Below are 26,640 nucleotides of genomic sequence, written 5' to 3'. Positions count from 1 at the left end.
GCAGCCAAATGGGCCAAATGATGGGCAAGCCATAGAGCCGCAGATCCCAAAATCATTAGGCCAACCAGTGCAGCAGGACAGAGCCATGACCGTAGGTGGGCGGGGCCCACAGCTAAACCAGGATTTATTGGAACAACCATTGCCTGCACAAGTAACAAAGCAGCTTGTAACCCCCAGGGAACAAACATTAAACCAGCCAGACCAGGTGTCCACTAAAGTAACCACCAATGTATTGCCCACTATCAACCTACCACCGGATGCTTGCCCCTACGTAGTAGTCTTGGCAGGGGCACCTGAACTGAAGGGTGAGCAGAACGAGACACACCAGGATTTAAAAAAAAAGACAATACACTGGTTGAACCAAAATAAACGCTTGAGAGGGAATGAAAATGGGGAAATACTACATGTTAGGAGGGTCAATTGGTTGGACAATAGACGTAAAGATATTGCAGGCAACTGCATTATTGTTAACTTTAAGGACAAGAGAGTAGTGGAGCATATTATAACAAGTGGGATGAGCAACTATGCTAAATGCATTAAAACCCTGCCATTAGGATATTTCTATCCCAGACACTCTGTTCCCTTAGATGGTCCCAACCAAACAGGTAGTTGCATGGATGGGTTTAACCCACATGGGACTCTAGGTTACCCCCCAGGTGGGAAAAGGATGAATAATCCAGGTTTAGCAAGCTGGAGAAACAGGTTCAGCCCTTTGGCGAGGCTAGATGAGAATGATTGACTAACTTGTTCTATGTCACCTGTAGTCCTATTGAAAACAAGTGATGAGGGAAATGGAAACTCTAGCTATAATGACCTACAAAAGGCAGGAACAGAAGCATTGCTCACTGCTGTTATCGAGGTACCTTGGTCCTTAAAGGTTATAGATACACAACTTAAACCTTGGGGGGTGAACCCAGCTAATCCCCCAGTATATTTAGCCACATCTAATGGGGGAAGAGGTCCAGACATAAGGGAGGTACGGGCCAATAGTAATGATCAAACAACACGGGGTAGAGGGTTTGATCCAGGGCCCGCAGGAACACCCAATGTAGACTCTGTCACCTGTGAAACAGGGGAAGTAATAAGAGTTATCTCTTGGAATATAGCTGGTTTGGCACGTAAATTTAACAACTGTGAGTGGCGTCAATATATTAGCCGGTACCAGATAATCAGCCTCCAGGAGACATGGGTGGTCGATAATAGCTTTTTCCACATTCCAGGGTTCAAATGCTTTTTCGTCCCTGCTCAGAAATCACGACCGGGTAGAGCCATGGGAGGACTGTCTATATATGTAGATTTAAACCTCCAGGACACATGGTCTAACACGAACTGGTGCTCTAATGATCTACAGGCTTTGCAGTTTGGGGGCAAAGGGTTACGGCTGACCATGTTTAATGTTTATAATAAAGGGGCTAGTGGAGAAAATAATACACTTCCACGGGAACTGGGTCATAGACTGAGCCAAGAAACCGTAGCCAGGAAGGGGTTTTTTGCCCCAACTATTCTTGTCATGGGCGACTTTAACTGCCACCTATGCCCCTCTCTGTTTCCTATAGACGCTGAATGGTCACATTGCCCTGTGGAGAACGGGCCACATTTTGACCATACACAAGAAGGTCTGGCCCTCAGTAAACTTTTGCATACCCATGACCTGGAGCATAGCATTAATATGATGGATCTGGAGAGGGATGGTACTCTCCCTCTGATATTTAAGGGAAGAGGGTGTTCCTCATTTATTGATTATATTTTAGTATCTAGACCCTTAAAAATCGGATTATCACCGTGGGGATTGAATGGAGTCCATTTAGCGACCACAATCTCTTGGTATTAGAACTCCTATACCTGGCTCAGCCCAGGATGGGACAGCCTGGTGTCGCTCTCGAGAAGGTAATGGACCAGGGTAGACGGTTGAGGTGGTCCAAAATAAATGGGGAAACTTTCTATAAAACCTTAATGGACACCGGGAAAACGCCCATTGAGGAATGCCTAGATACGACAGTAGAAGGGCTTCTGCTACTCCATGCATTTGGGAAAATTGCTAGTCTGGTTGAGGGGCTGTTAAAAACAGGTGTGCCGACGAGGAAAAACAATCAGCCAAGATGGTTTGACAGGGTTGTTCCTGCACCCTAAGGGAGCTTAAATGTAGCCTCAAAATTAGGCCTAGGGTTACCCAAAAAATAGCATTGTGCAGACAAATATAATAGGGAGACTAAGAAGAGGAAATTAGCCCTACAGGGGGAAGCATGAGCAGACTTAAGAGAGGATGCAGAAAAAAGGATATCACAGAATTCTGGAGAATTGTAAACAGACCATGCTTTCAGGATGGTAAGGCCCGAAATCGGGACGAACATTTTGCTGGAACATTGGGTCACACATTTCAAGGGGCTGCATAACCACGAAGCAGGAACGGTCGTAGAGGAGGAGGAGATTGTACAGCAGGGTCAGTTAGTAGCTTTTACCCTCAACTGAATTATTGTGGGAATTGAGGGTCTGACAAAAAGTAAAGCCCCAGGCCCAGATGGGATTCCGCCTGAACTGTTCCTGAGCTGTGTGGAGTTGTGAGCCCCAATAATGACAAGAGTAATAAATGCGGCTATCAGCTCTGGTTTGCCCCGCTTGTGGTCTACGGCCATAATTGTCCCTATTTTCAAAAAGGGTAACAGGAACAATCCCCAGTGCTATCGACCAATTTCACTGATAGACGTGTCTGTTAAACTATTGGGCCGGGGAATCCTTAACCGTCTTCCTGAGTGGACCGAGGAAAACAACACTATCTCGGACACCCAGTATGGTTTTAGGATATGGAGATCTACTAGCGACCAATGCCTGAACCTCTACATGCTGACTGCTAAATACATCAAAGCCAGCAAAGAAGCCATCTACCTGGGGTTCATGGATTTGGCAGCCGCTTTCGACCATGTGAATAGGGATAAGCTCTGGGCTATGATGACTCACATGGGGATTGATATTGGCTTAATTAAAATCTTAAGGGAGTTGCACAGGGACACTTCTGTCAAAGTACGGTACAACATGGAGGGGGGGTTGACAGAATCGTTTCCATGTATGAGTGGGGTACGGCAAGTCTGTATTCTTGCCCCTTTTTATTCTCACTTTATATTAATAATTTAGAGCAGTTTCTGATCAATTTAAAGACAGATTGCTCAAGAGTAGGGTCACGCTGCATCCCGGTATTGCTATGCACGAATGACCTGGTCCTGCTCGCGCGCACGCCAAAGAGTCTACAGATTTTAATAGACAGATTTGTTAAATTCATGGAATCTTTAGACCTGTCCATCAATCTGGGCAAATCATATGTATTGTTGGCAGGCAACAAACCTTGCACCAAATCTACTTATATGATAGGAAGCCTCACAATAAAAAGAGTTAAATCCTTCTCCTACTTAGGCTTACTATTTGACGGGTCTTTAAAATGTAATTCCCTGGTGGAGGAACGTTGCTGTAAAATGATCGCCACTAATGGTGCTATTGTGAGTTATGGGCGGAGGGTTGGCAGATGGTGTCCCGAACAAGTAATGAACCTTTATGGCTCTATGTGTTGTACCAAAGTTACGTACGGGGCAGAAGTATGGGGCTAACCAACTACATCGGGAGGAAAACAAATATTTACGATCAATTCTGAAAATCCCACAGAGTACCCCAGCTGTTATAGCACATAGAGAATTAGGGGGGCTATACCTTGAAGATTTGGTGAAGCTTAGACCCATCTTGGCCTGGTTGAAAATCTGGACAAACCCTGAGGCGTCCCTAAGTAGGCAAATTCTGAGTGATTGCCTAGGAAGGGACAAAAATATGAGGATTCCATGGCTCAATTATGTAAAGGCCAGTTTGGAAAACCTCGGCTATAAGAATCTCTTTACTAATCCTGCAGCAATTGTATCTCAGGATAAAGTGATTATAAAGAGAGCTTTTCTGGCCCAGAGAATAACACGCAGAGCTGAGGCTGAAGGGTCCAAATGTACTGTAAGCGGCCATAGTCTTGTCAAAAGTACCGAGGGAATGGAATCATACCTATACCTTATGTATAATGCCCAGGATAGGTTTTTAATGTGTCGTTTTTGGCTTAATTTATTACCATATTTATTGGCGTCTCCACCAGGTTTTTTATCTTCAATTGAGCAGAAGGGAGCCTGCAGCTGCGACAATAGGTCTCCGCAGGACTCCCTTCATTTTGTACTACTGTGTTCTTTTTATTCAATGCCTAGGCGTAGATTGTCGGTAGGAATTGTAAAACAAGCTAAATTGATACATGCTAAAGCTGCATTACTTTTTCTGCAACAAGCGATTGACCCCCTGACATTATGCTGTATCATGAATTTTATTAAAGTGGCGGTCCGATTGAGGGTAACTAGAGGGGGGGAATTGACTCAGACGACCCCAATGAATTTATATTGTTAACTTCTTTTTAAAACAGTTTGTATTACAAGCAGGGTTCTGATAATGATTTAAATGTATTTTAATCCCCTGTACGTATGTGCTTTTATGGTGTTTTTTAATCACCGAATAAAGAACTCTTGACTTGACTTGACTTGATACAAACAGAGGGAACATTTTCCAAAGCAACGTTTTTAGTGCTGTTGTAAGAAAGAAGCAAGCAGTTCCAGAAACATCTGTATTCGTAGTCCGTAACTTGCATTGTGACACTCCATAGAGTAGCTGTGCGCTTAACAAGAGCCATTTGATTTGATATGTGTATTTGGGTGTTCTGATTTATAGAAAGGGCTGCCATGGATAGAGAGGAGACCATGTGTTGCTATACACGACAAAAACAAGGCACCATTCTGCAAGTGGAACACATGCTTTTGATGCAAGTGTTGCCAATCATAAAATGGCTTTCAGCTATGCAGGCCTTCGCAACCACAACTACACCAGGCCTTACGCTTGTTCCCATCCCTTAGAGCTGTGCAGCGGATGCAGTCAGACTTGGCCTGGCCTTTTGGGCAGTATGGCATTACCATATGGGCCAGCTTGAAAGGACCAGAGTGTGGGCTGTTTTTGTGCCCATCACAGCCAAAACTGGCCCTTTCAAGCTGGCACAGCTGGCACTGCAAGACTGTCCGAAATAGGAGTCCAACATCCAACACTGTATGTAGTGGTGGAAGAAGCTGCACTAGGGACTCGTCTGACCTGGGGGCCATGTTTCCCACACTGCTCCCATGCATTCTGCTGCCAGACTTGCATCCTGGCTCACGTGAATCAGATCTGAACAGTGGCAGCAGCAGCAGGAGCCATGCAAGGTTTGGCAGCATGCCTTTCTCAGAGTAGAGCATGGTAGCAGTCCAGCCTAGCACATGCAGGGGGGAAGCATCAGATAAGAGTTAAGAAAGAACAAGGTTTCTCATATAACAAGTGATTGTGGAGAGCAGCGAAGAGGCAGACTTCTTTCCTCTGCCGGTCAACACAAAAAGAATGTTGTGTGACAGAGGCATGCATGGCTAAACCACGCGTGCTTCTACAACGCTGCCTAAACAGCCAATGCGTTTGCACAATGCAATTTCGTGGTAAAGGCATGACTGGTAAAGGAATATGTGTGGTAAAGATCACATCCCAGCCCCCCTGCACTGAGCCCTAAAAACTACCCCAAGTCCAAACACTGCCCGACCCCCCTAAGCCATAAAACTACCCTGGGCCCCCAAGCTCCAAACACTACCTGACCCTCTACGAGGCCTAAAACTATCCTGACCCCCCATAACCCCAAAAACTACGCTAACCCCGTAAACACTACCCCAATCTCCCAAGGAGCCCTAAAAACTACTGTGACACCCCAGCCTTAAAAACGACCTGACCCCTCTAAACAACCCCGACCCACCTGATACCTGAAAACAACCCCAAAACCCAGAGCCCTGAAAACAACCCCACCCAAGCCCTAAAAATTATCCCAACCCTTAAAAACTAAAACCCACTGAAAACAACCCCACCCAAGCCTTAAAAATGATCCCAACCCTTAAAAACTACAACCCACTGGCCCAAAACCTGGCCCCAGCCGGACTTACCAGATCTCATCCTCTCCCGATCCTTCCTCTTCCTGTGCCCGCCCATCTCAGCATCTAGACCGGGCACTGCCTTAACCACACCGATGTGTGGTTAAGGCATATGCCTAGTTAAGGCAAGTGTGGTTCCGCTTGCGGGGAAATGGCATGCATGGCTGAGCCCGCATTGTAAAGGCCCTTTGCCCTGAAAAGACTGCTAAGAACTTCAGTGGACTGACACAAATGTGCAATGTCTGTAGCACTCAGACACAAAACACCCACCCACTGAAGCGGTCTGGCCGAAAGCTCTCCTCTGTTCATGACAAAAGGTACTTGGCTGCACCAGACCTAAAAATAACAGGAGCCATACAGAAAGTAAATTGAAATGCTTAGCAAACAGGAGAATGTAGAAATACAGTCCAAGCTTTGAGGTGATTGCGAGAAGGCACAGGCTGTGAGGTATGAGTCCCACCCTAAGGTTCCTGTTTCAGCTCTATATGGCCGTCCCTCCCCGTTTCTTTAAGACTTAAAAATGATTGCACCTACGTTGAACAATGCATTGTTTACATTAAATTCACCTCACATTTTTTATGGAAATGTCCATTGGTGGTAGCAGGGGTCAACCTTGCATGTTTTTAATGAACCTTGTCTTGTTTTCAGCTTCCATCTGTGGAGAGAACCTTGTGAAGGGAATGTCTTTGCCGTGGGATAGTTGTATCCAACTGTGGTCCAACGAGAACAAGGGTTTCAAGTACGGCACTGGCGCAACACGAGATGGGGTGATGATTGGACATTACACCCAGGTATACAAACATTGTGCTCTTTATTTATTTCTCTTATGGACTAACTTTGACCTGTTCTTTCATCAAAAAAATGTACGCTAAATTGACTTAAAACAAAATCCCTAAGAATACATGCTTAGTATTGCAATATATTGTAACAGCTAATAATGGCTCTATATTCTGTATGTCTTTAAAATAACACCGTAATACAATATAAAAATAGATACGATAGGGTTTAAGGAACAAAGTTTCAGACCTTGTGATGAACTTTGGGTGTGTCTGTGCATATTATTCTGGAACAGCACACCATTGATGGATGGACGTTTCTGTTTCATTAAATGCTTAATCTGGATTCATTCCAATCTAATGTATGGAAAATGTGTGTATAAAGAGTCCCATAAAAACTATGCAAAAGATTTTCTGTGACAGAGCAAATATTCATTTTGAATAGATGTTCCCATGTCAGATCAGGTGTTGGTGGATTTAATTTATAATGAACACTAGCGCACAGCACCGGATTGCCAATACTGTAGTCAGCTGTGTGAAGCAGTCTGCATTGACAATAATGACTACACTCTGACATTTAATTAAAGCATACATTAAGGGTGGGCGTAAAATCCGTTTCGCGGGCGAATTTGCGGATTTTCCGCGATTTCGTGATCCGCGAATCTCGCGAACTCGCGGTAAAATCCGCGAATCAGCGGGGACGAATTTTCAACCAAGCAAGGGTTACAGCAGCAGGTGCAAAAGTTGAACCTAATTTCTTTGTAACCTTTTACAAAAGGTTTACAAACAAATTAACTTCAACTTGGACACCTGCTGCTAATTGCTTCCTGGCGCCTCGTTGCCTACTTGCAACTATTCTCTGACCCTGCTCTGACCCTTGAAGCAGGGTCAGAGAATAGTTACAAGCAGGCAACGAGGCACCTGTCCAAGGAATTAAACCTCATCAGGAAGCACTTACAGATATAAAAAACAGGAAGAAGGGAGAGGATGGCAAATACACCCATTTTGAGTTGTCAGGAGGGGTTAAACTAAAAGAGTCCTTTACAGCACAATTTTCATATGCATTTTGCTAAAAATAAAAAGCTGTATGTTCTGTAGGGGCAACTCAGGAATCTGGCCCTTCACAGATCCGGCCTCTCTTTCTTTCTCTCGTTCTCTCTCTCCCTCTTTCTTTCCCTCTCTTTCTCTCTCTATCTATCTATCTATCTATCTATCTATCTATCTATCTATCTATCTATCTATCTATCTATCTATCTATCTATCTATCTATCTATCTATCTATCTCTCCCTCTCCCTCTCCCATAAACGACTGCATGGGTAACTTCGCTATGCAAGCGGCTCGCGAAGACGCAAAAAGCCCTGCGAACACGCAAACAACCCCGCGAACACGCAAAAAACCCCGCAAACACGTAAAAAAACAAAAATCAGCAAATTCGCACAAATTCGCGAATTTTGCGGATCGCGTATTCGCAAATCCGCAAATTCGCGGATCGCGAATTCTCAAAATTTGCCCATGCTTAGCATACATCACTGATCACCTAGAAACACATGTGTACCGATCACCCTGCCACCACACGTTACTACTAGGTGTTCATCAGAGCTTCAATGAGCTATTCCAAAGGGCAGTCTACTCACTGCATATTAAATTCCAAGCTGAATGTCAGCAAGGCCATTAAATATGTGAATAAACATTCATTTACTTGATACATATTTATTGTGCATATCCTGATCTGGCATATATAGGGAGGGGGGCAGGCATGTGTGTGCAAAAAAATAAAAAATAATAAACGGGAGGGCACATATATAAAATTAAAATATATAAAAAACACTAACCTCACTACATGACCTCCTTGCTCTGGACCTCGTTGTGACCGCAGTGCAGGCCACAGCACCTCCCTTTACCAATCCTGGCACCACTCTCAGCAGCATGAGAGCAGTGCATTGATTGGAGGGAGCGGCCTGTCTTGGTGCACAGCGCTCTAGAGGCCTGCACTTGTTTTAACCCAGCTGTCTTAAGACAGCTGGCTTAGAGGTTTCAAAGTGTGCATGTTTGGCTGTCTAGTCACAAGACAGCCGGCCAAGACGACATGCGCACTTTGAATAGTGCATGTAATGCTCCGCCCCCTCCCTTATGGTTCTCACACTAAACCCCGCCCAGCCCTGACTCTCGTTTCGGGACGGCAGGCTGAAAAATAAAATGATAATGAATTACCATTTTATTTTTCATCTCGGGGCTTGGGCATTTAAATGGGGAGCCGGCCCTGTCTCATTGTTCCCTAGTCCTGCAATTCCGGGCCGTACTCCTGCTTCGAAGGTTTATGTATAGATTTTAAGCCAACGTTGCACTATAACTAATGACAAGCCAGCTAACATGGTTAATACCACTAGAAGTTGCATCTCCTCTCACTTTCCCAACAGGACACTTTTAAGTCAGGCATTTGAAAATACCTTTCGATTTTACTAAAAAGATATAAAGTATATACTTTCAGTCCTCTTTCACTGAGACCTCTTCACCCATTGGTCTATTGTTTTGTCTTTCACATTTTTCTTCCATCTGTTACTGTACAGCGTGGGCCAATGAGTGAGCCCAATTCATCCAATGCATAACTTTACTGAGTGACAGAATTCTGTCCTTTCACAAGGAGCAAATCTACACACAAAGTAGCTTAATTCAATGACTTTTCGCCTGGTTTACAAACATAGTATTGCTAAAGCAAAAAGGCAGGAACCCAGGGCCAGACCTATTGGCTTTGTAAAGGCTTGTTTTGTTTTAGGTCTGGCGTTATGCAATACAAATATAAGTATAATATTCTTACTTAAAGGGGCTTTTATCCAGTCCTCATCATCTATTGATCTGCTATTGTGCCATTCACAGTTTTCTTCTGCCCACTACAGGCATGGTATGGGATAATGGTTTCTCAACAATAAAGTTTTACAAAAACTATGACAAAACAAAACTAGCATTGACAAAGCCAAAAAACTGGCCCCCAGTGCCAAACCTATTGGCTTTGTGGATACTTGTTTTATTTAAGGTATAGTGTTAGCCAAGACATTTAGATTTTATCAAAATTATATGTGTAAAATGTTTACGTAGAGGGTCTTTCAGACATCCAGAATCATCTATTCGTCTTTATTGTGTCACTCACACTTTTTCTTCCACAAACTACAGCATAATGCATGAGGCAATGGTTCAGAAACTTCAGCCGTTGGCTAACTTCACTGTTAGTGTGAAGAAGTAATAATTTTAACCCTGATCACCCCCCTTTTTTAGGACTGATACTGGTAGTACCTAACTCTGGCTGGGCCCTGGGTTCTGCTAACCAAGTACAGGGCCAGTGCTCTGATTAAAAGATATATTGTAATGTTGTGTAATTACAATTGGCACTGAAAACCTACCTGTAAGTCCCTGGTATATGGTAGGGCATGTAGGTTTAGAGACCCAGCAGGTTTAATACACTTAAGTGTGCACCGCTGTGTTGCCAGCAGTAATTGTAAAAGTCAACGATGCTTTGCAAGCTGCTTTTATATCAAAATTATATTTAAATTCAACTTTGGATTCAAAGGCACTTCCAAAGTATTAAACTACCTTATTTTTCCAAATGTCACCCCTAAGGTCTACCCTACATACCCCCAGGGTAGGGAGCCATGTAAATTATGCATGGACATTTTAAAAGATGTTTTATATGCCCTGGTGAGAGAAAAACTACATATTTTGTTGTTTCCCCATTGTATCAATTTAGGTCCATAGGCTGACATGGGAATACTGTAATAAAGTATAACTACAGACAGGAGTGAAATAAAAAATATATTAACTTTCCAACTTTCCACAATTGAATGTATCATAACTCAGCACAGAAAATAAGTTATCAAACGTTCTTATCTGTAAGCCAAAATCCAGCCTTCTAGCAGCTTCTGATTGACCTACCCATAACAGGCTTAGCCAAATTGTTCTGTGAGCAGATAAGTGGCCTGCATAGAGACAAAGGATATCTGGTGGGGGGGGAAATCTGAAGCTGCAAAGAAAAGGCCAGGAAGGGGGCTGGGTAAACTAACTGGTCTTCAAAGAAAGCAGGGCAGTTAGGATGCCCGGCCTACCCCCCAGACAAATGGGAGCCCCAGGAATGGAATTTGCAGGAGATCAGGAAGGTGAGTGTTAAGGGGAATGAGCCACACCAGCAGGTTGGCGTAGCAAGATCTTTACTCCAAGGAAAAGGTGTCTCTATCTTGTATTTTACAGTGCTTTGTGGGGCAAGAATATGCCACAATTTGGAGGAAGATGTCCCACTTTATGGTGGCACCCTGAATCCCATTGGTCAGGGGTGCCCCCCCCCTATTTGTCACCCTAGAACACAAGATAAATATGGGAGAGCTGCACACCAACTCTGATTCCCTGTTTGAAACTATAATAAGAAGAAGGACTGTACTGCTGGAACCCTGGCCTGCACCAAGAGGACTGCACTATGAATGACTGCACATGCTGCATTCTGAGGAACTACCTTCAAAAAGAGGAGTGGACTTACTGAAAGCAACACCTTAAAGGAGCTCCACCTGCATCATCTCCAGCAAGAACATCATAGCTGGTCACCTTCAGCTGGACTTCAAAGGATTTGGGCAGGTGCATTGCAGGAACTATAGTCCCAACTTCCGAGGAGCAACTTAGAGACTCTGGAATCTTGGACACTTTGAACCCCCTAATGGAACTTCAAGAAGCACATCCTGAAGTTTGGAGAACCTTTGTGAAAAAACTCCATAATGTGACGGACCTGATGTCTAGAGTCAAGCCAACTATGTAGAACTGCACCCTGGTCTGGATTTTAAGTTTTTCCGGTTGTAAGCTCGGTAGCGCAAGACTTCCAGGAGTTAACCAGGGGCTCCCGCTGGACCAAGCTGACTCAGTCTGCTGTAGAGGCCCGATTGTCGAGAGAAAATCCTCCAGAAACGTTTCTAAGTGTGAATGTAAAATTTTGACCTAGGCCTCTTACTTAGGGGCCGATTGCGATGTTGTCCGGAAAGCAGTCCTACCGAATCGATTTTGGAATACTTTCCGAACGACTCAACTGCAAGCTTTCCGAATGGTGGCTTATGAAGCATTGCATGTAAAACTTCGAACAAGTCAGTCTAAAAGCAACCCGCTGACCGAATCTCCTGGAAACAAGCTCTATCCGACCAAGTCATTCTGAAACACTGAAGAATAGGCATTCCGGTTATGAATCAGATTCAGTTTACCACACGACCAGATGACGATGCATCTGATGCGATTTTGAAACCGTGTTGCTTTGTGTTACAAATGACAAGTGGAAACTGATAAAAACACTTACAACAAGCATTGGCACCGCAAAATAAATAAAAAATATATTCAATTATTGGCCACGCCCACCATCCACCCTTTATAAAGGGCAAAAACATGACCATGATCCTTTGCTCTAACACAACTGCTGCCAGGTCTCAGTTCTCTGTCCACAATCCCAGCTCTCTGCCTTACACATGCACACTTCCCCACCACACAACTTGCACAGATTTTATTTTAAAATACCTCTTACAAACACATACCCTTTTCTAGATTCACACTTATCCTCACCTTCACAGTCACCCTCACCTTCACCCTCATCCTGACCCTCACCATCCCCCAGAGGAAGCAGCCACATTTTACAGGGAAGGAGTTGAAATTGCTTACGGATAAAATAGTCAGAGTAGAGCCACAGTTATGTGGGAACCTAGTCCAACAGACCCCTCTTTCCCAGAGAAATAGGACGTCGGACAGGATACTCAACAAGGTGAATGCTGAAGCACCTGTCCTGCGTACAATGGATGATATCAGTAGTCGGTATTATGAGGTGAGATGGAGGGTCAAACAACTGCTAGCCAAAGAATATGCTCAAAGCCAGCGGACTGACTGTGGCCCTCCTGCACCACCTGTGCACTTCACTTCCTGGGAGGAGAAGGTGCGTGAAATCCTGCCACCGGAGAATGTCCATGGACTACCAGAAGTACGAGAGTCTGGTAAGTACCCACTCCACATTCAAACAAAGTTACCAATTGCACCTCTGTAGAAATTAATGTAAATGACTGTCTTTACATAAAAAAGTCAATGAGCATGTCATGTGTATGTCATATTGATAGAAAAACGCCAATGCAATGAAAATGAAAATGCAGAAAACTCTTACTATGTACATACTTCTTACAAACTCATAGCAAGTCTTGGTGCTCCAAACATCAGTCGCCAGTTTCAGCCATCTTGGTAGCCCATTTTTACTCATTCTCAGGAAAGCTGAGTCCCAGCTAGACTGTTTGGGTTGGCTGGGGGCACAGGCCTAATGCAAGTTGTAGTGACAGCAAACACTTATCCTCCCACACAGTACAACAAGCCCACCTGGAACTTTGCTTTCTAACAGTTAGTGGAAATGTACTAGCAAGATGGCTGATACTGCTGCATGGTGTCTGGAGTGGAAGGCCTTGATGGGTGTTGCAGTCAAGTCGAACAACAGGCACCAGTGTCAGGCATCTTGAATATACACATGCCTCATTGCCAGGACATCACTCTTCCTTGTGCCTGGTTGGGCTGCCTGGGAGGAGGGGTGTTTGCACTCACTATATCAGACTCTGTCAGACACACACCTTCCCACCCAGCTCAAACAGCACACCTGGGACTATAATGTCCTTGATGGCGAATGGAAATGTGCTGGCAAGATGGCTAACACTGGGGATTGGTGTTTGGAGCACAAGGCATGATGAGATTTGTGGTCAACTCTGATACCAGGCACCAGTGTCAGACATCTTGATAGTACACTACCCCTCATTGTATGAACACCACTCTTTCTGGTGTGCGGTATGGGCTGTGTGGAAAGATGTGTGTGTGTGTTGGCCCATGTCTGATGGGAGTTGTACTGACAGCAGAAACTCCTCCTCACACCCATCCCAAATAGCTCATCTGGGCCTCTGGCTACCTGACAGTGTGGAGAAATGTACTTGCCTAGATAACTGACACTGCTACATTGTGTTGAACTTGAAGTCAAATCCCATCATGGCCACGGTCCTCCAAACAACAGCCCCAATGTAAGCTATCTTGACAGCACATTTCCACTCACTGTCAGGAAAGCAGAGTCACATGTAAGCTAGTTGGGATGGGTAGGAAGGTGTGTGGAGGACAGAGTCTGATGAGAGACATACTCAGTGCAAACACTCCTCCCAAAGAGCCCAAACAGCTCATCTGGCCCATGGGTACCTGACAGTGAATGGAAGTGTAACACGATGGCTGACACTGTTGCATGGAGTTTGTAGCACAGGGCCCTGATGGGAGTTGGCTTCAAGTTCAACACCATGCACCAGTGTCAGCCACCTTGAAAAAACACTTCCACTCACTGTGACTGTAACTATAGGCACATAGGAGTCAGTAGGGATGGGTGGAAGGAAGGGTATTTTATCAGTACATTTCCACTCACTGTCGGGTAAACATGGTTCCTGGTGGGCTGTTTGGGCTGGGTGAATAGAGAAGTGTTACCCCTGACTACATCTCCCATTAGCCTCTGTTCTACACACACTTTTACCTCCAAGCCCAAACAGCACACCTGGAACTCTCCTTACCTGACAGTGAGTGTCAATGTACTGTCAAGAGGTTTGACACCGGAGACTGGTATTTGGACCTCAAGGCCCTGTTGGGAGTTGTGGACGAATAGGAACCAGTCATCAGTATCAGACATCTTGCAAGTACAATCTCACTCACTGTCAGGGAAGCAGATTTCCAGGTAGGATTTTGGTCCGGGGTCGGAAGGTGTGTGCAGGACAAGGCTTGGTGTGAGTTGTAGCCTTTGCAAATACTCCTCCACCCATCCCAGATAACTCCTGTGGGCCTAAGGCTCCCTCACCGTGAGGGGAAGTGGACTAGCAAGATAGCTAACACTTCTGCTTGGTGTTGAACGTGAAGCCAACTCCAATCTAGGCTTGTGCTACCAACTACCAAGCCCAGGCACCAGTGTCAGGCATCTTGACAGTACATTTCCAATCAATGTCAGTGAAACACAGTTCTGGGTTGGCATGCTATATTGGGTGTGAGGAGGATTGTTTGCTAACACTACAACTCCCATCAGGCCTTGGGCCACGATATATTTCCACCCAGCTCCAACAGCTCACCCATAAGGGTGGTGTACTGACAAGGAGGGAAAGTGAACTGACAAGATGTCTGACATTGATGCCAATTGTCTGAGTTTACCACAACTCCCATCAGCCTTGTGGTTTGCACAGCAGGCCCCAGTATCAACCATCTTGGCAGTACATGGCCACTCACTGTCAGGTATGCATAGTTCCAGGTGGTCTGTTTGGATTGGCTGGGAAGGTGTGTAGGACAGGGCCTGATGGGACATAGAGTCAGAACAAACACCCACCCTCCCAAACAGGTAAACTCTGGTTACCTGACAGTGAGTGGATATGTACTGGCCTGTTAGATGACACTGGGGACTGGTGTGTAGAGCACATGGCCCTGTTGGATGTGTGGCCAACTCAGACACCAGGCACAAGTGTCACACATCTTGATAATCCATTTCCAATCACTGTTAGGAAAATATTCGGACATGTGGTCAGTGTTCTCTTGGTGGGAAGAGTGTGTGCAGGACAGAGCCTCATGGGAGTTAGAGTAATGTAAACAACTCCTCTCCCCACCCAGCCCAACCACGCATCTGGGCCTATGGCTACCTGACAGTGAATGGAAAGGCACAAGCAAGCTGGCTGACACTGTTGCATAGTGTTCAGTGTTCCTGATGGGAGGGGTTATCAAGTCAGACACCTGTCCCCAGTGTCAGACGTCTTGCAAGTACATTGCCACTCACTGTTAGTAAAGCATATTACCAGGTTGGATTGTTGGGCTGGGTGGGAAGGTGTCTGCAGGACCAGGCCTGATGTGAGTCGAATAAGAGCAAACACTCCTCCACACACACAGCACAATCACTTCATCAGGCCCATATCTAACTAACAGTGAATTGATATGTGCTAGCAAGATGACTGACACTGGGGACTGCTGTATTAACCTATCACAACTACCAAATTTGCCTTTGTACTGCAAACACCAGCCAACAGTGACAACCATCTTGCAATTCCACTTCCCAGCATTTTCTGGACAATACTCTTCCTGGTGGCCTGGGTGTGCTGGGTGGTTGGAGTAGCGTACATTTCACAAATACACCACACACACTCAAAACTCAGCTCACTAAATTAGTTTGCCAAAAAATGGAAGAAAGCAGAGTTTGTTATCTCATCTGACTATGAAGTAAATGTATAAAATACATTATCTGTGTAGGCACAAAGCTAGGCAGTCGCACATTTGGCTCCTCACCGCCATTAACTTGTGTGTAATGAGATGAGAGCAATAAGCACCTCACACACACCCTTCCCACAAATCCAGGGTAAATGAACAGACTGTGAGTGCATAGGCAGCCACACCTATGTGACTGCTAAAGACACGGACTAAGGCCAGTACACAGGCCAGCAAAATAACAACATTGGTAACTAAAGAGTACGTTTGTCACCGTGAAAGTACAGATGTGGACAACACTAATCCACCTCTGTCATTCACAGGGTGTCTGGAACCAGTCAATGTCTTTGTACATGTAATGTGAACTAATTACAACATGCCCATTTATGCACATAGCTGGACATGCTCATCAATCCCATCTTGACAAAATTACATTGTTCTTCAAAAACATAGGCCAGCATCATGGATTAAGGAGGCTAATCTATCTACATTAACTCATCATTAGGTTCAGTAATCTATGTAATGGGTATCATTTTTGGGGGAGTGGACATTCACATCAATCATTGTGTCGAGCTAATCAGGACAACCAGTGCCAGACTCTCGTTGACCAGGAGCTCTCCAGCGTTGATGTCTTTCAGCCATCCTCGGACGATGAGGCGACCTGGCCCATTTGGTTTGGGTCGGCCCACAGCACCAGCAGTGGCTAGAGCAGGATCCTCAGCGACCCCTCCCGCCTCATCTGACAACACCCATCTGACCCGTACCCTGACAGACACCGCAGCCTGGGACACCACCAACAACACAGCAACACATGGCACTCTGAAGTGGTAGACAACAACACCCCTGTCAACGAGGAAGGAGGCTTAGTGTTGACTGTGCCACCACCAACTGGGCCTGCTCGGGTGGGTAGGTATGGTTGGTGGGGCCATGGGGATCGATGCTGTCAAGCAGCTGGTGCGACTGATGAGGTTCACCCACAGCTCTTGTGGATAATCAATGCCAATAAGGGTTACCGAGGAGAATTTGGCCAGGTCGTAGGTATCCTCAGGAACATCGAACAGCAGCAGGCAGGACTAAATCAACAGCTGGACAATTTTATGCCAAAAAATGTATGAAATGAATGAGTTGCACCGGGATATTGTCACCTGTATCTGCTAGATCACAAATAACTTGTCCACGCCTCCCTGTGTGTCCACAACATCTGGTGCTTCAACATCTGCCCAACTATTCAAAGATAGGGATGCACACAAACTTCTTCTTTTCTAATTGATTATCCAACTTGAAACTGAATGCGTGCAACTTAGCCGATGCCATGCCTCAACGGCATCTGGGTCAATAACATTCACAACTCAGAGGCACCATCTCCCCCTTACAAATGCACAGCTGAAATGGCCTGCTGGGCCGTCATCTAGTCAGTCCAATTTTCACCTTGTAATCCATAGTAATCCATGTATTAAACATTTTAGTACATCTTAATTTCAACCTTGTTCCTCCACATGCGGAGTAGTTTTGCCAGATTTCACAGTTTCTAATGTTTAAACTGGGCGATCTGAACCTCTTGCAAAAACACAAAAAGTGCAAATTTGTCTTAGGCAGTGCTGTTTATTTATAAACCCAATGCATTTCGGGCCACTGGTGCCCTTCGTCAGGGGTCACTCCAGTGCGAGTCTGTAGAGCACATGCCACTAAACTGGCAGGAACGTGCCATTATTGAAGATGTGGGGCGGGGAAGGGACTGATTTTCCAGGTCCCCCTTCCCCGCCCCTTTCTCCACTGTGAAAATTGGAATGACTAGATGAAGGCCCAGCAGGCCATTTCGGCTGTGCATTTGGATTGGGGAGATGGTTTCTGCGAATTGTGAATGTCAACATCTGCCCAAGCCAGGTGGTGTCTGGTGGATATTACCGAGCACCCCAGTTGCCTGCAGCTGACTGTCCCCCCCCCAAATCGTGGGAAGAATCCCTGAGAGACAGATGGCAATGCATCACCCCTGGCAAGTGACAATGTGCCCCTGATATCCCCCATTGTGTGCCAAGAGTTTACTTTGTTGACTGTGGTCGAACTGTCCCACATTGGATGGAGGGTCTAAGTTGGACTTTGGACTCAAAGTCCAACTTAGTCCGCAAGCCCGTCTGCACCAGTCCGCGCCTGTACGTCGCCTCTCACCAGGACCCCTGGTCAGAATCAGTCTGGACTGTGTTCTTATTGCAGGGAGGTAGTACTGGCTATCAATTCAAGGGCTACTACGTGTAAGGCATCTCCACTTAATCCAGGGGCAGGTTCATTTGGCTGCTCCGGTTGCAGTTATGTCTTCTCTACCTCTTCACCCCTATTACCTGTATCTGCCATTCAACTTAAGGAACGGCTGAAAATATTTCAGCTCAATGTGAGGTCGTTGGCTAAACATCACTCAGAAATCCATGAACTAGTCATAGGGGAAGCTCGGGATTGTTTTTGACTTGGTGGCTGTACCTAATCTAGCACCACCCTCTGGTTATTCCATATGCACGATCAATAGGGAGTCCAGAGAGGGTGGTATCGCAGTGATTTTTAAATCCTGCTACTCATGTCTTTTCATTAAGGAAGAAATTGAAGGCTGTGCGTTTTAGTATTTCTGTGAGTTCTCATTTTACTCTATCAGGACTCCTGGTATATCGGCCACCAGGGCTGGCTGCCAGGTTCAAGGATGCCCTTTTGGAGGGGGCATGGCCAGCAGCGTGGCTTGATAAGACGTGACTCTCCGGAGCTCCCGGCGAGCTGCACCCGAATCCGTCATTGTACTTAACCCAGAGCCACCAAAATCGCGAGAGGGTCGCCGCGGAGCAGAAGGACCCACTACAGACCACTTTCGCTGAGTTTGTAAGATAGTGGTCAGCAAACAACCGACTTTGTTGCTCCGACTCGGGAGGCCCGGTGGCGGCAAGATGGCGGCCGCCAAAAGCAGAAAACTAAGATCGGCGTTGCCTACAGGTTTCCAGGCCCTGAAGTGCCCCGTAGCGGAGGGAGTCCTAGTGACGGAGCCCCCGAGCGGTGCTGCACGGTTCTGGAGGCTCCGGTGCTGCATTTGGATGCTCCGGTGGGACCGGAGTACCTCGCCAATATGGCGGCCGGAACCGGGATGTCGGGGTAGCGCCGAACAGGAGAGTGCCCTGCCGACGAACTGCTGGGCAGGAGGTGAGAGCGTGAGGTGCGATTGGCGGGGCCCGTGGGCTAGAGAGTGGACGGAGATAAGTCCCCGTGGAGATGCCAGGACTTCCCTGACGGGCGGCCACTTTACCAAGATGGCGGCTGTATTCGAGAGGTAGGGCTCGGGAGTGCTCCGACACAGCGCCAGGCCACGCTGCCGTGACTAAGCCCCACAACACCACAACCTCTTCAGAATCACCAGCTTGAGGTGGTGAATCTACCCACTGGCCCTGCCCTCCAACTACATATGAGGAGACCTCCCTGTGGTGCCCCTGCGACCGCCTATCCTGCAGAGGAGCCCTTGCCCCACAGAAAGAGACCTTTGGCACTGTCGGGCCCGGGAGGTGGAGCAACCCAAACAGCAGCAGAGCGGCAGCCACGAACATTGGGTGGGACAGCACACACGGCCTGCAGCCCTGAGTAACGGCAGACACAGGAGCGCACTCCGGGCCCAGCACATGGCCGACCACATGACCCGGTGCCCTCGAGAAGCATGAAGACGACGATAGAGGCATACGGCGACTACAGCGAGAGGAAGCGGGACTGCACTACGTCGCAATGGACTGCGGAGATCACTGGTATCTGGCTGCGTCCGGATAGCGTGAGGTGGAGGGGAACACAAGTGGCCCACAGGCCCAACGTTGAGGTGACGCAAGACATGGGGAAGAAAGATACACTCCCCAAACCCTCTAAACAGGGGCCTATGGACAATTTTGCCACGCCTAAACAGTCGACGGATACCCTCCATGCTGCCTCTGGCGTACGCTCGGACACCGACCTGCTGATGGGAGCCGTTCAGGCGTCTCGAGCCGATATCCAGGAATCCTGGGCAGCCCTAAAAGTTAAGATCGGCGAGGTGGGCTCCGAAGTAGCACTTCTGAGGCAAGACTTCCGAAATTTATCAGACAGGGTGACCACAGCGGAGACATGCTTAGGCGAGGCCAAAGATTCGATCTCCACCCTGAGAAAAGACATGGCAGAACTCAAAGCATCCCATCTCCAACTGATGTGGAAGGTGGACGATGCTGAAAATAGGGCAAGATGCAACACCCTGCGCTTTGTAGGATTTCGAGAGGGAATTGAAGAAACGAATATAGCAGCTTTCCTCCACTCCTGGCTAACCAAAACCTTCCCGACGGCGCAGTTCTCGACCTGCTTCATCATCGAAAGGGCGCACAGTGGTCTCCTGGTAAGGCCGCCGGAGGGTGCGAGACCCAGACCGGTCGTCGCACGATTCCTTAACTTTGCGGACCGGGACCTGATCCTGTGAGAGGCTAGAAAACTGGGGGAGATCCGACTGGATAACACGAACATTATGATATTCCCAGACTATAGCCAGGAGGGGCAGAAGCAACGTCGCTCTACGGGAACTACATATCTCTTACATGCTCCTCTTCCCAGCAAAGTTAAAGGTCATCTACAAGGAGAAGTCCCTTTTCTTCACCCACCCGGAGGACGCCTGGCACTGGCTGGAGGAACGCCCCATACTCCATTAGAGAGAGTCCGCCGGCTGCGAACGGATGGACAGGTCGCCGCCACGCAGGCCCCAATGGGAGGTACCGAAAGCACAGAGACTGAAGTCCCGACGGGCAAGGAGACAAACCTCGGCTACACCGTACCAAGGGCATGGTACTGGAGGCGCACGCCATGGGCGATCGGCCTCACCGAGAGGAAATGTCAAGACGGGATCCAGGTACACCTGTCTGCGGAGTTCCGCTCGCTCAAAGGAAGACAACGAGGATGAGATTGGGAGCCGAACTTCTGGAGGAGAAGAAGAAGAAGGGGGTCGCGCTCAATCCACCCGTTGGTAGAGGCGATCCGGGACCTGGAACATGATAATTCGGGGCGAAATAGTGTCCCTGAACCTGACACTCAAGACTCTCATTCATGAACTATGGTGGATCTGGCTATGATTTCTGCAGCTCGTCGCTCGGGAGCACGCAAGTTGACACGCCCCTTTATATTTTCACTTTTTGTCCATCCTGGTTTTGCTCTTAGCCATTTCACAAGACTTTACAGGCTGTTGATAACTGTGTTTGTTAAGGAAAAGTAGTATTGCAAAACTAAGGGAAAATTGGTTAGAGCAGAATAAAGGGGGGGACAACGGGAGGGCGACAGGCCTTCTCCTACTACTGGTTCTATCTTGTGAGGGGATGGGACTGGAAGGGGGGGGTGGTGGGGTGGGGGAGGGGATCAATGGAAATGGGGAATTGATGTCCAGTTGGGGGTTGGACATGGGCGAGGGAGGGGGGACGTTGAGTTTGAAAGGGGAAGACAATCATGAGACTGACAATGCACACAACAAGACTCCACAAGCCGCCTCCTACCGGGAGACAGACTACATTAACACGCATGGCCCACAAGATGGTAGGTGACCACGAGACACATGGAGGAGACGGGATGGCTCAGCTTCCTGTCATGGAATGTTAACGGCTTGGGTAGCAAGATTAAGAGGGGGCTGATCAATTCCTATCTTAAACGCCTAGGTCCAGACATCACATTGTTGCAGGTAACCCACCTCAAGGGCACTAATTGCGCCTTCCTAGGCAGAAGACGCTTCAAGTTACTAGCGCATGCGGGATACACAACAGATTCCAGAGGGGTTGCCATCGTTATCAAAAGACCACTCCATTTTCTATCACCCAGAAATAGGCGGACCCCCAGTTAACATATGTGGGTATCAAGGGGATGTGGAACAGACGCATGTACACCATAATCTCGGTCTATGCTCCCCCAAAACTTCAAGCATCCACATTAAAGAAAGTAGCAGAAATACTACTAGAAACGGCTGACACTATACAGATCCTCGGGGGAGACTTCAATGACGTTTTGGACGTCAAACAAGACAGAACGAGTATGTCCCACAGAGAAGGGACCCGGACGCCCTTGCCCCAATAGTCGGCAAACATGGGACTTACAGACGTCTGGAGGTGGCTCCATCCTGACCAGGAGGCCTACTCATATTTCTCTGGCGCCCATAAGGTGTTCTCGAGGTTGGATTATATATTTATGTCCAGACAAAACCTGATAGTGCAAGACTTAGCGGAATATAAAGCGAGAGGCATGTCGGATCACCATTGCTGGTCAGAGTGGACATGAGACGACAGGGAGGAACACAACTGTTGCATCAGACGGCCTGGGATCTGCAGAACGCAAACATCCTAAGATGACTGAGAGCTGACGTGAAAGTGTATATCGCCGAAAACGAGGGCACGGTTGCCTCAAAAGTGATATTCTGGGAGGCACTGAAGGCAGTTATGCAAGACAGGGCTAAAAGCAGGCTGGCGGAGGAACGTAGGAAACTCCACTCTGAAGCAGAACTATTAGAACAGAACATACTAGAACTAGAAAGGGAGTACCAGACTTTGAGGGACCCAGTAGCCCTTAGGAAACTGACGGATAGACAGACGCAATATAGGGAATTAGTGACTGGAGAGGCGGAAACTCAAGCTTTAGCCACCCTTCATCGTCTGTATGAAGTAGGGGATAAATCAGGCAAACTATTAGCGTGGCTCAGTAAGAAGGAGCGCGCTGATAGATGGGTGGAGCAGATCAGGGGCCCCCAGGGAGCACTTCTCAGATCGGATGCACACATCGCAGACGCGTTCGCGGAGCACTATGAAAGCTTCTATGGGGCTAGGGACTTAGGGACTTGTGCCGAGGCCTTACAGTATATGGACCAAACTGAATTGCCGACCCTGTCCGCGGACGAACTTAAAGACCTGGACTCTGATATTACCCTAGATGACAACTCCGAGGCCCTGGCCAGACTGCGACCAGGGAAAACTCCGGGACCTAACGGCTTCCCTGCGGAATTCTTTAAATGCACCGCGGACCTCTTAGGGCGACACCTGAAGGGACTCTACGAGGGGGCCCTGCAGGAGGGGAGGCTTCCCCCAGACCTGGTCATGGCAACTATAATCCCAATCCATAAGGAGGGTAAACCGCAGGAGGACTGTGCGTCCTACTGCCACATCTCGTTACTGAACACGGAAACAAAACTGCTAGCGACTATCCTGGCGGTGCGGCTCCGCTCAGTGATATTGCATTTGATCCATTTGAACCAGACGGGTTTCCTTCCGGACAGGGCCACTAGAATAAACCTCCGACGCACCCATAACTGGCTGCAGGAGGTCCGGGACAGAGTGGACCCACACTGGTTCCTGTCCCTCGACGCAGAAAAGGCCTTTGATGCAGTTCATTGGCCGTTCCTTGAGGGGGTATTACAGAATTCGGTTTCGGGACGAAATTCCGGCAATGGGTTCGGCTGCTGTACACCGAGCCCAGAGCCAGAGTAAGGGTGAATGGTGTCCTGTCACCTGAGTTCCAGGTTCAGAGAGGGACCAGACAGGGTTGCCCGCTGTCCCCACTTTTGTTTGCTTTAACTATCGAGGTCTTGGCAACTAGGATTCGTCAAAACATGGACATTAGGGGATTTAGAATGAGTGAGGGTGACATGACCGAAGAAAAAATCTCGCTATAAGCGGATGACGTTCTTCTGTATATCACATCGCCAGAGACGTCGATCCCGGAGTTGTTTTATGAACTGGAGCAGTATGGAAGGCATGTAGGCTACCAGATAATATGGCACAAATCCGTCTTATATGATCCCAAGGGTCGGGCGCCTTGCCGTAACTCCAGAGGAGACTACTGACGACTACCGAGGGGTTTCAATACCTCGGAGTGTATCTCACCCTGGACAGATGTTGTACTCAAAGAGAGAAGCCGGAACTGTAGGTTCTTAAGTTACTTTATTAAGATGTTAAGTTAAGATGATAACCCCATCAGGAGCAGCTGTCCTGCTGCTCAGCCCTCACTCAACTGACATTCATAACATACTAACATTCCACTCATCCAACATTCTACAACACATGCATTCTAGCTGAGCAGCAGGGAGACTCAAGATACAACATATCTCCCTTCGTTATAGGGGAAAGAATTGCATAGTGAACAAATAAGATAATGACCACATGCTAAGTACACGTAGTCACAAACTTAAAACAATGCACAAATAAAACATATGCAAATATGCAACACCATTCTACTAATGAACTTACAAAGAAGATACATCCTGAATCGCTATACCACGATTCACCAAACATCAAAAGAAAACAACCCGAGGCACTATGTAACGCCTCATCTCACACACCACAGTCTGAGCAGAACGTCACGAAAGATCCCTGAAATAAAGCGCTATCCATCATCATACACCATCAATCCGAAATGCCACACATCATACCAGTTGGCCAGACCAGAACAACATGCAGCACTCACACGAACAAACCATAGCACGAAATAACAGGAATCAACGTGTACACTACAGACAAACGAACAAGCCCTTACAAAACTCATTCACACACCAGATCGAGCACTTACATAACTCAATCATAACCAGAACGAGCACTTACATAACTCATTCATACACCAGAATGAGCACTTACATAACCCATTCCTACACCAGAACGAGCACTTGCATAACCCATTCTCACACAAATGAACAAGCTCTTACATAACTCATTCATACACCCGATCGAGCACTTACATAACTCAATCATAACCAGAACGAGCACTTACATAACTCATTCATACACCAGAATGGGCACTTACATAACCCATTCATACACCAGAATGGGCACTTACATAACCCATTCTCACACACCAGATCGAGCACTTACATAACTCAATCATAACCAGAACGAGCACTTACATAACTCATTCATACACCAGAATGGGCACTTACATAACCCATTCATACACCCGATCGAGCACTTACATAACTCAATCATAACCAGAACGAGCACTTACATAACTCATTCTCACAAGGAAAACACACACACAACCAAACCACAATAATGAAAAGAGTTGTCCCCCACGCTGGCTCTTGGACCCCAAATTACGGTACCCCATTGTGCAGTTGAACTTTACAGACACTGCCCAAAACTGCGTCCACACTGTTATATCCACAAAGAAATGGTCAACACAGAAGAAAGTCATGTTGATTGCGATAAATATGCTTTTAAAACGCTGAGAGTTCATTCTGCACCGGGTGAACAGATGAGGCAGGTAATGTTCCCATACTTGACTCTGAGGCCCGATTTTTTGCCCCCGAAAATACAAGAACAGCAGAGTAAGAGTCATAAATCCTTCACTCTTCATAAGCTCATACTAGACTGTGAGGCCCGGTTTCTGCCCCCGATCTCTTTTAAACACCGTTCCCACACGAGTCGAGCGTTACTTAGCAACCCTCATTGTTGCTGTAAATATGCAAATGGTTGCCAACCTCGTCAGAACGTAACAGCATGAGTCACCAGGAGCTGCAGCTTGAGGAAAACGTGTGACGTGGGACACGCAGCTTGTCCACCATGAGCCCCAACAATTGTGAAACGTCATCAAACAACAGACGATCTCCCAGAGAAAGGATCTCCTCGTGCACAAAGAGCACAGCAGTTGGCAGTTGGAGCCAAGTAAGTTTAAACACCCAAGATCGCTAGGCTCACACACCAAATAAGTCACTCGTTTTACGTTTCCTTTTTTTAAAAAAAAATGTCATTCCCCACAAGGTATATTCCTAATAAATCCTCCTACTTCCAACACGAATAGCAAATAGCTTTTCCAAGAATTAGTCACAATTCCCCACCGAGGCTCGATCGTCTGCCCCCGAAGTTCAAACTAATTAAAGGTCAGTGAGAGTCAGTTTCCAAACAGAAAGCGGCAATAACTTCTGCTTTTCAACAGTTGCTCTCTTCACAATCACCATTACTTCCGTGCCAAAAACATTTATATTTACTCGCTGTTTCAATCGGTTTCAGTCCATTCTCTGCTTGTGGCACACTTTCCTTTAAACAATTACAGCGCTCTTTATTTACTCGCTGTTTCAATCGGTTTCAGTCCATTCCCAGCTTGTGGCACAGTTTCCTTTAAACAATTACAGCGCTATTCTCTTTTTGCCTTGCCACAGTTTTTCCCTTTTTTTTTTTACTGACACAGCGCTAGTTTCTTTTGCCTTCCCAAAGCCTTGTGAACGTTTTATTTTCCTTTATAACTGTAACTGCACTAGTTTCTTCTGCTTCTCAAAGTTTAAACTGTCACAGCGCTAATCTCTTCTGGCTTTTATTAACAGAACAGCGCTAAACATTTTTCATCAGTTACAGCACTAGTCCTTTCCGTTTTGCCAAGAAGCTTTAACCAGGTAACCATGCAGATCACAACGATAGTAGATTTTGTGTACTCACTCTGGCAAATCTTGATTACAGGGCGACCGATGTAGGGGTCACTGATGGGGTTAGTCTGCCAGCCAAGGTTACACACACACTTTACATCCAGACTTAAAGTGTTTTACCTTAGTGTTTCTTCTCTCTTCTTCAACAGTACTTGTATGTTACCGGTTCTTTATTCTTTTCTTCGCTCCTTGGTCACAATGAAGTTTTCTTTATACAGT

General features: G+C 46.8%; 1 protein-coding gene across 1 annotated transcript in view; it reads left to right on the top strand.

The window, feature by feature from the left end:
- Positions 1-26,640, top strand: part of LOC147709475 (serotriflin-like) — a 260,350-nt gene that overhangs the window by 143,618 nt on the left and 90,092 nt on the right. Inside the window, exon 4 of the mRNA XM_086925499.1 lies at positions 6,648-6,790. Coding sequence (XP_086781625.1) covers positions 6,648-6,790 — 143 coding nt within the window. The remainder of the gene's footprint in view (positions 1-6,647; positions 6,791-26,640) is intronic.

Source organism: Lissotriton vulgaris, chromosome 6 (genome assembly GCF_964263255.1).
Source record: "Lissotriton vulgaris chromosome 6, aLisVul1.2, whole genome shotgun sequence".
Taxonomy (NCBI): Eukaryota; Metazoa; Chordata; class Amphibia; order Caudata; family Salamandridae; genus Lissotriton; species Lissotriton vulgaris.
Note: the sequence above shows the minus strand (reverse complement) of the source record. Positions and strands in the feature narration are given on the sequence as shown.